Raw genomic sequence first — 14,281 nt, 5'->3', positions numbered from 1 at the left:
TAAGCATTGTATGTCGGTTTTTTCCCAGGATATGATTTTGTGAAATTTCCTTTATAACTATTTTTTGGATCCACCATAATTTTGCAAATCAACCTCATAAATTATTTAAAAGTAGATACGGTATGTGTTTTCTCTTGTATAAAATGAACTGGTTTGAACAGCTTCCTTAACTGAAATATACTACTTCTGCTAGTTCTTGTTCGAACAACAAACTAAAAATGTATTACTTAATTAATCCCGAGTTGCACTTAAAGGGGCGAAGAAGAGCCCCCGTAGTAAGTGCACACATTGATTGGAAAAGTTTCTGCAGTGCCTTTTTGGTGTGCAAGTCTGTTTAAAAGAAGACCTTATTTGTTTTTGACAAATATTTATTTTAACATCATACAATAACACTTACAAAACAGTTGATATCACATGAAATGGCAAATGCTGACAGATATCCGACAGTTAGAATCATTCTGTTCCCATATAACGGACGGTGAAACGTGCAATGGTGGAGGAATTAGCGGCGAGAAAGAGATATCAACCTCCATGACGCCCAGAGGGGGGCCTATGGCTCGTCAGCGGTTGCAACTCGGTCTCCACGCTTTCCTTCCCTGACTACACAATCTCACTAAGATCTTGGCCTCCGCTGGCTGGAGAACTGCAGCGAAAGGGCATTGGCGGTTAACAAAATCATCAGTCCTGCCAGAGGTGAACTGTTGAAACTCGATCTGACGGATTCCTGCACAACAGCCCTTCGATTGCGACATCGAAATAGAGCATTAGGACTTAAAAGAACAGAAATTGGTTTAACTTGAGACACAATGTCGCGAAGGAGGCACAGCATCCCTTTAAGATTGTCTCGTTTCTCTAAATAACAAATATCCACTTGTTACGAGTAGAAATGCTTTTTTGACAGAAACAGAAACAAACCTTGTTCGTTGTATTGTGTAAAGTGATAAAGCTACTAACCAACAAAGTAGCATCAGCACTTGACACGATACGTTGTATGAAGTTTGATCCTGATATCGCTGAGATGGCCCATGCTCAGACCGCGTCAACAAAGCATTTACGAGTATAACAAGTGTATAGCTGTTATTTAGTGACATTAGACTATATTAAGTATGTGTACCTAGTATAAAACTTTTATTTCTTATTCTTTATACTTCATATTTGCGATCCTACTAATGGCTATATGCTACGAAACTGACAAGTAAGTTTCAAGTGCACATTCTTTGTATGATGAAAGTGATGCTGTTGTGCCCAGCACCAAGCATAAATTCGTAGCGTCTGAAGATCTAACATCCACAGAATTTTGGTGCAGTTAAGCTGTTCAGTACATAACTATTACGTCGATGGTTCTATGAATTAATGTGTGATAAATATTCACTTTCTAAACCACTACACATTATCCATATGATTTACTAAATACAGTTGTTATCAGCCTAAGCATGCCTAAGGATACTGTATTTGCGAAGTGAATTCGTCCATCAGCCGTAAACTTAATTACAGTGAAACTCTGCGACGCTGTAACATATTCACAAGCAACCTGATATCTGCCAACCCCAAGCGCCGTTGTGCATTCACGGCGACCACATCGCCAGCTTCCCCTAATGTGTACAGTGGATCGTCACCTAGGTCGGCAGATCCAAAATAGCGTAGGGAAACCTCCTCCAAAGGCGGTCCGAGGACAACGGGTCACCGTTGGTGGACTGCATGTGCTTCTCCAAGTCTTGACGCGTTCTCTGCATTCAGCTACCTGGAAGTCAGCTCTCTGTGTACAGTGGATCCTGAATACAGAAGTGTAACCTCCTCCAAAGTGGACCTGAGGGCAGTGGTTGATCGTCGGGGGGCTGTAAGTAGTTCTCCAACTCCAGATGCGTGGGAAGTGCCCAGCCTAAGCCAGCTTTCCCTCCTGTGTACCATGGACCATCACCTGGCGCGTCAGATCCAGAATGCAGAGCAGGAATCTCCTCTGAAGACGTCCCAGGGATAGCAGGCCACCGTCGGTGATCTGTACGCAGTTTCCCAAGTGCGGACAAGCGGTCAGCGTCCAGACGTTCGAGGGCCTACGCAGCGTCGGGTGCGCGCTTGAAACAGAGCGGGATGCCACCCACTGTTCCAGTCATAAAGGAGTACTTGTTGAAGCGCAGCGGCGGCGTGGGCGTGTCCTCGGCCGGCACCACCTGCACCCCGCTAGATATGATCTTCACCAGTGCCAGACGCATCACCATCTGAGCAAACCGGGTGCCTGCAATCAATAAATCCGCACTGAGACGAGAAATACTGCACTTGGCCGAAGGTTCACAATGGATACAGAAAGTAAACTTCAAAATGAATGAAAACACACGTAGCACTAATGTAATATTCTACAATATTTATTATTTATTTCAGAAAACGATTTTTGGCTGTTACGCCATCATCAGGTATAAAGATAAGTAGGTGTTGACAGATGTGAAAATTACCGAACTATCAGTTTAATAAGTCACAGCTGCAAAATACTAACGCGAATTCTTTACAGACGAATGGAAAAACTAGTAGAAGCCGACCTCGGGGAAGATCAGTTTGGATTCAGTTGAAATGTTGGAACACGTGAGGCAATACTGACCCTACGACTTATCTTAGAAGAAAGATTAAGGAAAGGCAAACCTACGTTTCTAGCATTTGTAGACTTAAAGAAAGCTTTTGACAGTGTTGACTGGAATACTCTCTTTCAAATTCAAAAGGTGGCAGGGGTAAAATACAGGGAGTAAGAGGCTACTTACAATTTGTACAGAAACCAGATGGCAGTTATAAGAGTCGAGGGGCACGAAAGGTAAGCAGTGGTTGGGAACGGAGTGAGAGAATTGTAGCCTATCCCCGATGCTATTCAATCTGTATGTTGAGCAAGCAGTAAAGGAAACAAAAGAAAAATTCGGAGTAGGTATTACAATCCATGGAGAAGAAATAAAAACTTTGAGGTTCGCCGATGTCATTGTAATTCAAAGGCTGCAAAGGACTTGGAAGAGCAGTTGAATGGAATGGACAGTGTCTTGAAAGGAGGATATAAGATGAACATCAACAAAAGCAAAACGAGGATAATGGAATGTAGTCGAATTAAGACAGGTGATGCTGAGGGAATTAGATTAGGAAATGAGACACTTAAAGTAGTAAGGGAGTTTTGCTATTTGAGGAGCAAAATAACTGATGACAGCCGAAGTAGAGAGGATATAAAATGTAGACTGACAATGGCACGGAAAGCGTTTCTGAAGAAGAGAAATTTGTTACCATCGAGTATAGATTTAAGTATCAGGAAGTCGTTCCTGAAAGTATTTGTGTGGAGTGTAGCCATGTATGGAAGTGAAACATGGACGATAAATAGTTTGGACAAGAAGAGAATAGAAGCTTTCGAAATGTGGTGCTGCAGAAGAATGCTGAAGATTAGCTGGGTAGATCACATAACTAATGAGGAGGTATTGAATAGAATTGGGGAGAAGAGAAGTTTGTGGCACAAAGGGACCAGTTGGTAGGACATGTTCTGAGGCATCAGGGGATCACAAATTTAGCATTGGAGGGCAGCGTGGAGGGTAAAAATCGTAGAGGGAGACCAAGAGATGAATACACTAAGCAGATTCAGAGATATGTAGGTTGCAGTAAGTATTGGGAGATGAAGAAGCTTGCACAGGATAGAGTAGCATGGAGAGCTGCATCAAACCAGTCTCAGGACTGAAGACCACAACAACAACAACAACAACATATAGCGCAATGAAATTTTGTTGGATCAATGATTTTAAACCAGTGCATCTACAGGGTATCTCCATATCCAGAGATAAAAAATGTTAACATTGGGTTTAGAAATAAAACAAGAGGGATTATTCCAATGTAAAAGCGGTGTAAGATTGGTTAACTAAGATAAAATATGTGAAACATTAACTAATGAACTATATACAAATTACAACGGTTGTTAATAGAAGAAAATAAATTGAATAATAAACTCTGGTCATGTGTTCCAAAAATATGGCTAAACAAAATAATCTTGCCTTTAGTAGTTCCTAAATTACATGCAGATAATAACTGGAGCAGCTGTGATCATACAAATTAATTTTTTTTAAGACAATAAGAGAATTTAAAGTAAATACAATAAAGTAAAACGAGACTTGTAAATAAGAGGGGTAATTTACAACATGACCTGGATGGGATTATGAATAGTATCTGCAGTTAGAATTGGCGAGTAAGAGACCTGTGTCTGGCCATTCAGGACTAAGGTTCGGTTGACGACCATATGTTTATTAATTTCCATTACTTCAAGATAGTCCATCTTCGTTCCTTTATGGATGTGATGTAATACTTCATGTATTACCTTGCAACTGTAGCCTTCTTTAAGCAAGTGGTCTGTAATAGTAGTCTCTCATTTCCTAAGTGTCCAACTTCTGTGGTGTTCCTTAAAGTAAAGATTATTTTTTTCAGCCAGATCTTTGGAACATGACACCAAAGTTTATTATTCCATTTATTTTCTTCTATGAACAACTGTTGTAATTTGTATATAGTTCATTAGTTAGTATGTCATATATTTCCTCTTTGTTAAATAATCTTGCATAGGGTTAACAGTGAAATTACCCCACATGTTTTATTCCAAAACCTAACGTTAACATTTTCCATCTCTGGAAATGGAGATACTCTGTAGATGCACTAGTTTAAAATCTTTGAGCTAATAAAATTTCATCGCACCATATAAGTACCGTTGTACCTGATGATTGCGTAGTAGCCAAAAACAGCTTTGTGAAACAAATAACAAATATTGTAGAATATTGCATCAGGTTGTATGTGTTTTCATTCATAATGTGTAAAATATCCCACCAATAACTGACAGAACAGTCAATCAATACAAATAAACTTCAAAACATGGAAAAGTAATTCCATGGAGAAATTATATAGAGAGGTTACTCCCACATTAGCTGTCAAGGAAAGTTAAAACTAGTAAAGCAAACACCCATCTAGAGCAGCATGTACAAACCTAGCAAGTAATAAGTTGTACCATTCTCTTTTATGGAAGGTAAAAAGTGCCAGAACTGTTTATAACCTGGAAGTACAATGTCTAGTATGTAGCACAAAAAAGTGTACAGAAAATATGTATACTGTTAATGTTTGCAGTAACTTCTCCTCAGTTGCTACTTAACTACGCTTCTCACAGGTGGACAGTAAACGGTTAACGCAGATGCTATATATTTCTGGATTGGTCGGCTTAAACGGAGCGACATTCTCCGTTTGTAAGAGTAATGGTGATTTACAGACTATTTCTGACACAATGAGCCGGAGGAGTGAGGGAAAGACAGCAAATGATATACCCTTTCGCTTTTTGCCTGGAGAGGGGCCGCTCCAATGACGCTCATGAAGCAGGAACACGTAGCGGGAGCGAGTGCACTCTTGCGTGTACACAGAGAGCGAGGAACAACGTCTCTACTCGTTACTGCACTGAGAGAGCACCTCTGTCGCTAGCGAATCGGAATGATACCCTATACTGAGTTGCTCGCCATTAAGCGTTTGTTCACTGTGTTGGCCGCGACACGTAATGTGCGGTGTGAACACAGACGTAGTATTAGTTGGCGCCTGCGAGCGAACATTGAGTGGCATCGCAGTGGACTGGTTATCTGACCGGTGTACCAATAGTTAGACGAGGGGCAGATAGGAGTCCTTGACTTCATCAAGGCGTAGTGAGAGTTCGTTTGGTGAAGGTCAATCCAGATAGAAAGAGATAGTTTTGTTATTTTTCAGCGACGAACGACGCAGGCAGCAGTCGTCGCAGCTCACGGTACTGTGCGCTACAGCGTAGGTGAGCCCCATCTTTCCTCCATTAGAAACAAAATACTTCATTCACGTCACTCCACTACATTTCTCACGCGACAGCCTCGACCGTACTTAGAAAAATTCAATCGGATAATTATTCAAGTTGAGTAGGCATAGCTCTCAGCCATTCTGCCGAGAAAATAACATTCTTAAAGAAAAGGGATAAAAGAGCTTTCCCACACTTTGTATATAAATTTCATTAACAGGATTCCGAAAAAAACCAGAAATTTATGTATCAGTTTGTAAATAAAAGTTTCACTTGATTTTCTCAGATTTTGCAATAAATAATATTTTCCATTCGCTTAATGTTTTTCTTACACTAACTAGCAATACTTTAGTACCCAAGTATCCGACTAGTTACGTAAGAAAATAGAATATTTTTGTGTCTTTTCCTTACAGCGGTCGACCCCAGAAAATATTTATTGCTGAAAGTTTTTCAGGCATTTCTTTTTGGTACGTTAGGAGCGTCGAGCGTCTGTCTGACTACTGTAGTTGTGTGGGGTGGAAATTACTTCTTGCAGGAGCCAAAGGGTACTTGCCAGATCAATCCGTTGCGAAACTCGTCAGCAAAATCACACACACACACACATACACACACACACACACACACACACACACACACACACACACAGTGAACAAAAGGCGAACGACTTTTATGATCAAGTCTACGGCGAGGCCGTAGATTTGAACACATTTCTTTGACGAAAGGCGAGATTTGCCAAAGTACCCTATTACAATGTCAAATTTCTTTGACATAATTATTTGACATATCAACTTTGACAAAGAAATATAGTGTAATAGCGGCCTAAGGTGCTGTTGTTATGTTTGTTGTTTTGGATCGTATGAAAAATTTTGACTTTCCTTAACTAAATAAATGAAAAGAGAGTAAAATGGTTACCAATGCAGATGCGAGGTCCGTCGCCGAAGGGCAAGTAGCCCTTGGGTCCCTTGCCGACCACCTCCGGAGCGAACCTCTCCGGGTCGTAGCGGTCGGGTTCTGGGAAGAGCTCGGGGTCGTAGTGCATGGCCATGACGGGCACCACGATCGGCGTGCCCTTCTCGATGCGTAGTCCGGGCACCAGCGAGTCGCACGTTCGCACGCACTCGCGGTCCAGCTGCGGCAGCGGCGGGTACTTGCGCAGCGTCTCTGCAACACCGACCACGGCACCGTCACGCTCTGTCTAGCTAACAGCGGCCGACCACCATAGGCAGAGTCCGCCTTATTAGCTGCCTTACCCCCTACTGACAGCGTGAAGATAGAGACTAGCTAAACGTTCATCTACACCTGTACTCTGCGGTGTGTGGCAGACGTTATCTCCAGTACATCTACCAGGTGTACTGGTATGAAATGAGCGTTAAGATACAAATGTGTCGATAGGGAACATTTGTTGTGAACGAGCCTTAATTTTGTTTTTGTTTGGTTCGTATGACATCTGTCAAAGATGTCATGGAACAAACAACATCATATGTTTTCATCGTATTAACAATGTAGAATTTTGTACCAGAAAGTGATGATTTCCGGAAATAATTAATTTTTTGTTTTCATTTGAAAAAAAAAAGTGCTGCAGAGTCGCATCGAATGCTTGTCGAGGCATATGGTGATCATGCTCTATCAGAAGCAACGTGCAAAAGATGGTTTCAACGGTTCAGAAATAATGATTTTGATGTAAGAAATGAAGAATGTGGAAGACCACCAAAAAAGTTAGAAGACGCCGAATTGCAAGCAATATTGGATGAAGATGGTACTTTGAGTCAGAAGCAAATGGCAGCAATGCTAAATTGTTGCACAACAAGCAATTTCTGACCGTTTGAAAGCTATGGGAAAGATCCAAAAGTGTGGAAAATGGGTGCCACATGAATGGAATGAAAGACAAATGGAAAACCGAAAAACCATTTGTCAAATTTTGATTCAAAGACATGAAAGAAAATCAGTTTTGCATCGAATTGTTACTGGCGATGAAAAATGGATTTATTTTAAGAATCATAAACGGGAAAAATCATGGGTTAATCCGGGACAACCATCAACATCGACTGCAAAACCAGATCGATTCGGCAAGAAGACAATGCCCTGTATTTGGTGGGATCAGAAAGGTGTGGTGTATCATGAGCTAAACCCGGTGAAACTGTGAATATTAATCGCTACAGACAACAAATGATCAATTTTAACTATGCATTGATCGAAAAGAGACCAGAATGGGCCAGAAGACATGGCACAGTAATTTTTTTACACGACAATGCACCCGCACACAAAGCAAAACTGGTTCAGGATACAATCAAAACACTTGACTGGGAGCTGCTACCCCACCCGCCGTATTCACCAGACTTGGTCCCTTCCGACTACCATTTGTTTTCATCAATGGGGCACGCATTGGCTGAGGAACACTTCGATTCCTACGAAGAAGTCAAAAATTGGGTGTCTGATTTGTTTGCTTCAAAAGACGAACATTTCTATTGGCGTGGTGTCCACAAATTGCCAGAAAGGAGGTCAAAGTGTATAGAAAGCAATGGCCAGTACTTTGAATAAAATGTTTCTACTTTTCAGTTCAAAATTAGTGTTTCATATTCACAAAAAAAACGCTCATTTCATACAGGTTCACCTGGTACATCTACATGGATACTCTGCAAATCACATCTAAGTGCCTGGCAGAAGGTTCATCTAACCATCATCGCAATAATTCTCTATTATTCCAATCTCGACAACATGCGGAAAAAACGAACACCTATATCTTTCCATGGGAGCTCTGATTTCCCTATTTTTCTGTGATGATCGTTTCTACCTGTGCTGGTCGGCGTTAACAAAATATTTTCGTATTCGGAGGAGAAAATTGGTGATTCAAATTTCCTGAGAAGATCCTGCCACAACGAAAAACGCCTTCATTTAATGCATCCACCCCAAATCCTGTAACATTTCAGTGACACTCCCCTATTTCGCGATAATACAAAACGTGCTGCCCTTCTTTGAACTTTCTCAATGTACTCAGTCGATCCCATCTGGTAAGGATCTCACAACACGCAGCAGAACAGTAAAAGAGGACGGACAAGCGTAGTGTACGCAGTCTCTTTAGTAGATTTGTTACATTTCTTGAGTATCCTGCCAATAAAAAGCAGTCTTTGATCAGTCGTCCACACAACATTTTGTATGTGTTCCCTCCAATTTAAGTTGTTCGTAATTGTAATTCCTAGGTATTTAGTTGAATTTTCGGCCTTTAGATTAAACTAATTTATCGTGTTACCCAAGTTTAACGGATTTCTTTTAGCACTTACGTGGATGACCTCACACTTTTCGGTATTTAAGGTCAATTACTAATTTTTGCACCTTACACATTTCTTTTCTAAAACGTTTTGCAATTTATTTTGATCTTCTGATGACTTTAATAGGCACGTTAATAAATATCGATAGAGCACATATCGCAACAGACTAATTTGGGACCACCCAATCAAGTAGGCACGTAAAACTCCCATTTAAAAATCATTTTGCTCATAACGGGATAAAAACCGACACTTTCTGTCGGCACTGGACGTCTCGTGGAAGACGTGCTGAGCAGTATTTGTGTGGACTGACTCTAGCTACACATTGCAAAAAAGAAATTGTAAATATCTGCCGAAACACCAGAGAAAATGCGCCTGACGACTCTTAGGAGTGACACACTGTATATGCAGGGCTATTCAAAAAGAAGGAACGCATTTCAAACATTTATTGCTGTGAACACAATTCCAACGTTCGTGGAAAGAGGAAAGTTCAAATTTTTGTGCATTCAGTGTAAACACCATGTATCAATACAAAGGCTCATTTCCTGCCACACATGAAGCAGCAGATCTCTCGTTATCGAATTCAAAACTTCAACAATGCGATATCGCCGACTTTCAAGTGTGTCAGACACAGGGGGGACAAGAACGCAGTCTTTTACGTAATTAAACTAAATTAAACTCCTCCCGAACAGGCCACGAAGGCCCAACTGTACCGACCGGTCGCCGTGTCATCCTCAGGCCATAGGCGTCACTGATGCGGGTATGGAGGGGCATGTGGTCAGCACACCGCTCTCCCGGCCATATGTCAGTTTCCGAGACCGGCTTTTACGTAACTCCACAGATAAAAGTCACAAGGTGTGAGGTCTGGAGACCTGGGAGGCCGCCGGCAATGAAGTTCATCTTCTGCTTGTCCTCTTCCATTCCAACATCCTGGAATGGTGTCATTCAGGTAACGTCGGACGTGCTTAGGGAACGTATCTAAGTATGTACAACGTTACATGAGTGCTTAGAGAATCTCACACCTCTGTAATTTTACCTCTGGGGTTACGTCAAGACGTTGGTGTACGAATTCCCCGTAGAAAGGGATGAAGAACTGATTAATATGGTCCAATCTCCCTGTCTCCTGGTGAGAGAGTGCGGCAGAAATTAATGCGCCGTTGCAACACGGTGGTCGTCACACTGGCCGCTGTCACACTGAACAACTAATTTGAGGTACGTTGTTGTCATGCGGTGTACGCTGTATATGTCTGTAACACAATAATTATGCATTTTCGACTATTTCCTTGTCTCAATATAATCGGTTGCGGACCAACTATCATCTCTTTCAATTTGACCTAAAAGGTTTGAGACACACTGTAGATGTCTGCGTAATTGAGGGATCTAAGTTTTTACAATTTACTCTGCTAACACGCCTGAAATTTGCGGGCTTTCAAATAATGAAATGAAATGAGGTGGCCCTCGACTACGTTCTCCCCGACTCAGAGTTGAAATATTAAAAGTTTTGGCTGCTTTCGCTGTCTAGGGGCTAGGATACGTAGTTGCCGCATTACAGGCCAAATACTGCTGAGTCTACAGTATACGATAGGAATACACACATGAATCGAATGGTCGAAGGTTTCTATCACTCGGCAATTGCGAATTATGAAAGTAACATATAAATTCATAAATGAAAAATTGCAATTAAATAAAATCTGCAGGTACTATCTTAACGACTTTAAATGATGGGTACGATAGTAGAAGTCCTTTTGAGAATGCCTTATATTTCTGCAAAACACTTATTAGTGTCGATGGTCCAGCAATTAAATAAAATATAAGCTGAATAACATGGAAACAATAGATTCCTACTGTACGTAATTAGTTATGAACAACAACATAGCTGGCGAGATATTCACTTATAAACGCACACTACGTCTTCACTGTAGAAGCCACGGAAATCTCACAAGTGCTCAAGTCGGCACTCCAAAGTATTTCTCTCTTCCGCGACCTCGCACAACCGCTCCGCTCTCCAAGTCTGTCTCGCGTCCGTGCGTCCGCCGCGCCGTCGCGTCCAGCCCTTCCGTGCCGTACTCCGCACTCTCCCGAACTGCCCTGTCCTCTCTGGAAACTATGCTCTTCTCCCGCTTCCATCCAGTCTCCCCATTCACGAGCGCTGTGATTGGCTAGAGCGCTTGCGCCATGTCTTCAAGCTGACGCACCCACAAACATATTTAAGCACATAGGAAATACTGGATCTACATTGAAATACTTGAAATTAAATAAATATTCCTACGGCTGGACCATAAACACGCTCTAACACACATTATATATTCAACAACGTAATGCCGCCGACTTTCAAATGTGTCAGACACTAGGGGGTATAAGAACGCAGTCTTATACATTATATATATAATATATATACAATATCAACATCAACAAAGGAAAACGAGGATAATGGAATGTAGGTGATGCTGAGGGAATTAGATTAGGAAATGAGAGGCTTAAAGTAGTAAAGGAATTTTGCCCTTTGGGAAGCAAAATAACTGATGATGGTCGAAGTAGAGAGGATATAAAATGTAGACTGGCAATGGCAAGGAAAGCGTTTCTGAAGAAGAGAAATTTGTTAACATCGAGTATAGATTTAAGTGTCAGGAAGTCATTTCTGAAAGTATTTGTATGGAGTGTAGCCATGTATGGAAGTGAAGCATGGACGATAAATAGTTTGGACAAGAAGAGAATAGAAGCTTTCGAAATGTGGTGCTACAGAAGAATGCTGAAGATTAGGTGAGTAGATCACATAACTAATGAGGAGGTATTGAATAGAATTGGGGAGAAGAGGAGTTTGCGGCACAACTTGACATGAAGAAGGGACCGGTTGGTACGACGTATTCTGAGGCATCAAGGGATCACAAATTTAGCATTGGAGGGCAGCGTGGAGGGTAAAAATCGTAGAGGGAGACCAAGAGATGAATACACTAAGCAGATTCAGAAGGATGTAGGTTGCAGTAAGTACTGGGAGATGAAGAAGCTTGCACAGGATAGAGTAGCATGGGGAGCTGCATAAAATCAGTCTCAGGACTGAAGACAACAACAACAACAACAACAACAACAACAACAACAACAACACATTATTAAATACATAAACAAATTAAATAAACATATATCAAAGGAATAGCAACAAAAGGTAGGCCAGTAGCGGAATGTCTCTGTGCTTTCTAAAACGCAGTAAATATTTAACCAATTTCTTCATGAATAGTATATATCGGATATAAACAAAGACAGAGATGAATAAATATATTTATAAGTATGCTGCTACCGTTTTTTCGTGTATCAGTGGAGTACTTATTGCCTGACGCGATCAATAGTAATCGGCCACTTTGACCTCCAATAGCTCATGAAATATTCAAGTTACATGCCTGTAATTTATACCAATTTAGGGTTACACTAATAGCTTTGTAAATACACGTCGATCGACGAAATCAGATGAAGCGTTTAAATTTTGGAAATTCGTTCTTGGGTGTTACATGTATAATTTACCGCCAGATACTAAACTTTAAACTAATAAAGATATTGAAAATCTGATTACACCATCAGAATCGTCGTGCAAATACTGTTTCTTTTTGAGGTATCATGATTCGTCTGGCTACTATTAATTTCTATACGAACTGCGGAATGTCTGCCATTAAGGTTTCACACAGTCCACCATCTTTTTCCCTCCGGCGTGTCTCCGTCATCAACATAGTGTCACCATGGAATTCCCAGCCACACGACTGGAGCCCTCTTGCTTCGGCCAGCGTCTGGCACCACGTGGTCGGCCTGCCCAGCTGCCCGCGCCCGCCAAGAGGCCCGTGCGGCCACTGCTTCCCCCGAAGTTAGAATATCTTCAGGGCGCGACGACTCGCCCGTTACCTCACTTATGAGTTACGAAGATGGTTTAGGATCCTCCACCATCTGTACAGTTTCTATTCTCAGCGTTTGCTGCACACTGTGCGGATGAAAGTGAGGCGAGTGGGTGTACCGACCTGCGATGCACATGTTGAGGTATCGGATGTCGGCGACCGTGTCGTAGGTGAGCGGCCCCTGAGGCGCCTTGGCCAGCGCCTCCAGCACCTCCGCCCTGAGGCGCTCCTGCACTTCCGGGTTGTGCGCCAGCTCGTACATCATGAACGTCAGCGCCGAACCCGTCGTCTCGAAGCCCGCCGAGAAGAACACCGACGCCTGCGCCACCAGGTCGTCGCCCTCGAAGTCTGCAGTGGAAAATAAAACAAGTAAGCGCCGTCTCTTATTTGTGGTCCCACAGGTTGATTGGTTGATTTGGAGAGGGAACCAAACAGCGAGGTTATCAGTCTCATCGATTAGGGAAGGAAGGATGGAGAAGGAAGTCGGCCGTGCCTTTTCAAAGGAATCACAACGGCATTTGCCTGTGACGATTTAGGGAAGTCACGGAAAACCTAAATCAGCATGGCCGGACGCGGGTTTGAACCGTCGTCCTCCCGAATACGAGTCCAATGTGCTACGCGCTGCGCCATCTCACTCGGTGTCGTCCCACAGAAACTACCGTGTGTCCGAAAATTTCATATATCCCTAAAGCAAAACAGTATATTCTGTACCGGAGTATGTATACAGGGTGGTCCATTGATCGTGACCGGGCCAAATATCTCATGCAATAAGCTTCAAACGAAAAAACTACAAAGAACGGAACTTGTCTAGCTTGAAGGGGGAAATCAGATGGCGCTAGCATAGGTCAAATGGATATCAACTGCGTTTTTTAAAATAGGAACCCCCATTATTTATTACATATTCGTGTAGTACTAAAGAAATATGAATGTTTTAGTTGGACCACTTTTTTCGCTTTATGATAGATGGCGCTGTAATAGTCACAAACATATGGCTCACAATTTTAGACGAACAGTTGGTAACAGGCAGGTTTTTTTTCTAAATTAAAATACAGAACGTAGGTACGTTTGAACATTTCATTTCGGTTGTTCCAATGTGATACATGTATCTTTGTGAACTTATCATTTCTGAGAACGCATGCATGTACAGCGTGATTACCTGTAAATACCACATTAATGCAATAAATGCTCAAAATGATGTCCGTCAACCTCAATGCATTTGGTAATACATGTAACGACATTCCTCTCAACAGCGAGTAGTTCGCCTTCCGTAATGTTCGCACATGCATTGACAATGCACTGACGCATGTAGTCAGGCGTTGTCGGTGGATCACGATAGCAAATATCCTTCAGCT

General features: G+C 41.9%; 1 protein-coding gene across 1 annotated transcript in view; it reads right to left on the bottom strand.

Annotated features, from left to right (window-relative positions):
* Positions 1-347: 347 nt before the first annotated feature.
* LOC126412663 (cytochrome P450 6k1-like) overlaps positions 348-14,281 on the bottom strand; it is a 92,079-nt gene continuing 78,145 nt past the window's right edge. Inside the window, exons 6-8 of the mRNA XM_050082365.1 lie at positions 13,053-13,277; positions 6,704-6,952; positions 348-2,233 (exon numbers count right to left, since the gene is read on the bottom strand). Of these exons, the coding sequence (XP_049938322.1) occupies positions 2,052-2,233; positions 6,704-6,952; positions 13,053-13,277 (656 nt within the window). The 3' untranslated portion in view covers positions 348-2,051. The remainder of the gene's footprint in view (positions 2,234-6,703; positions 6,953-13,052; positions 13,278-14,281) is intronic.

This window comes from Schistocerca serialis, chromosome 7, assembly GCF_023864345.2.
Source record: "Schistocerca serialis cubense isolate TAMUIC-IGC-003099 chromosome 7, iqSchSeri2.2, whole genome shotgun sequence".
NCBI classification, from domain to species: domain Eukaryota; kingdom Metazoa; phylum Arthropoda; class Insecta; order Orthoptera; family Acrididae; genus Schistocerca; species Schistocerca serialis.
This window is presented reverse-complemented; position numbering and strand designations above follow the sequence as displayed.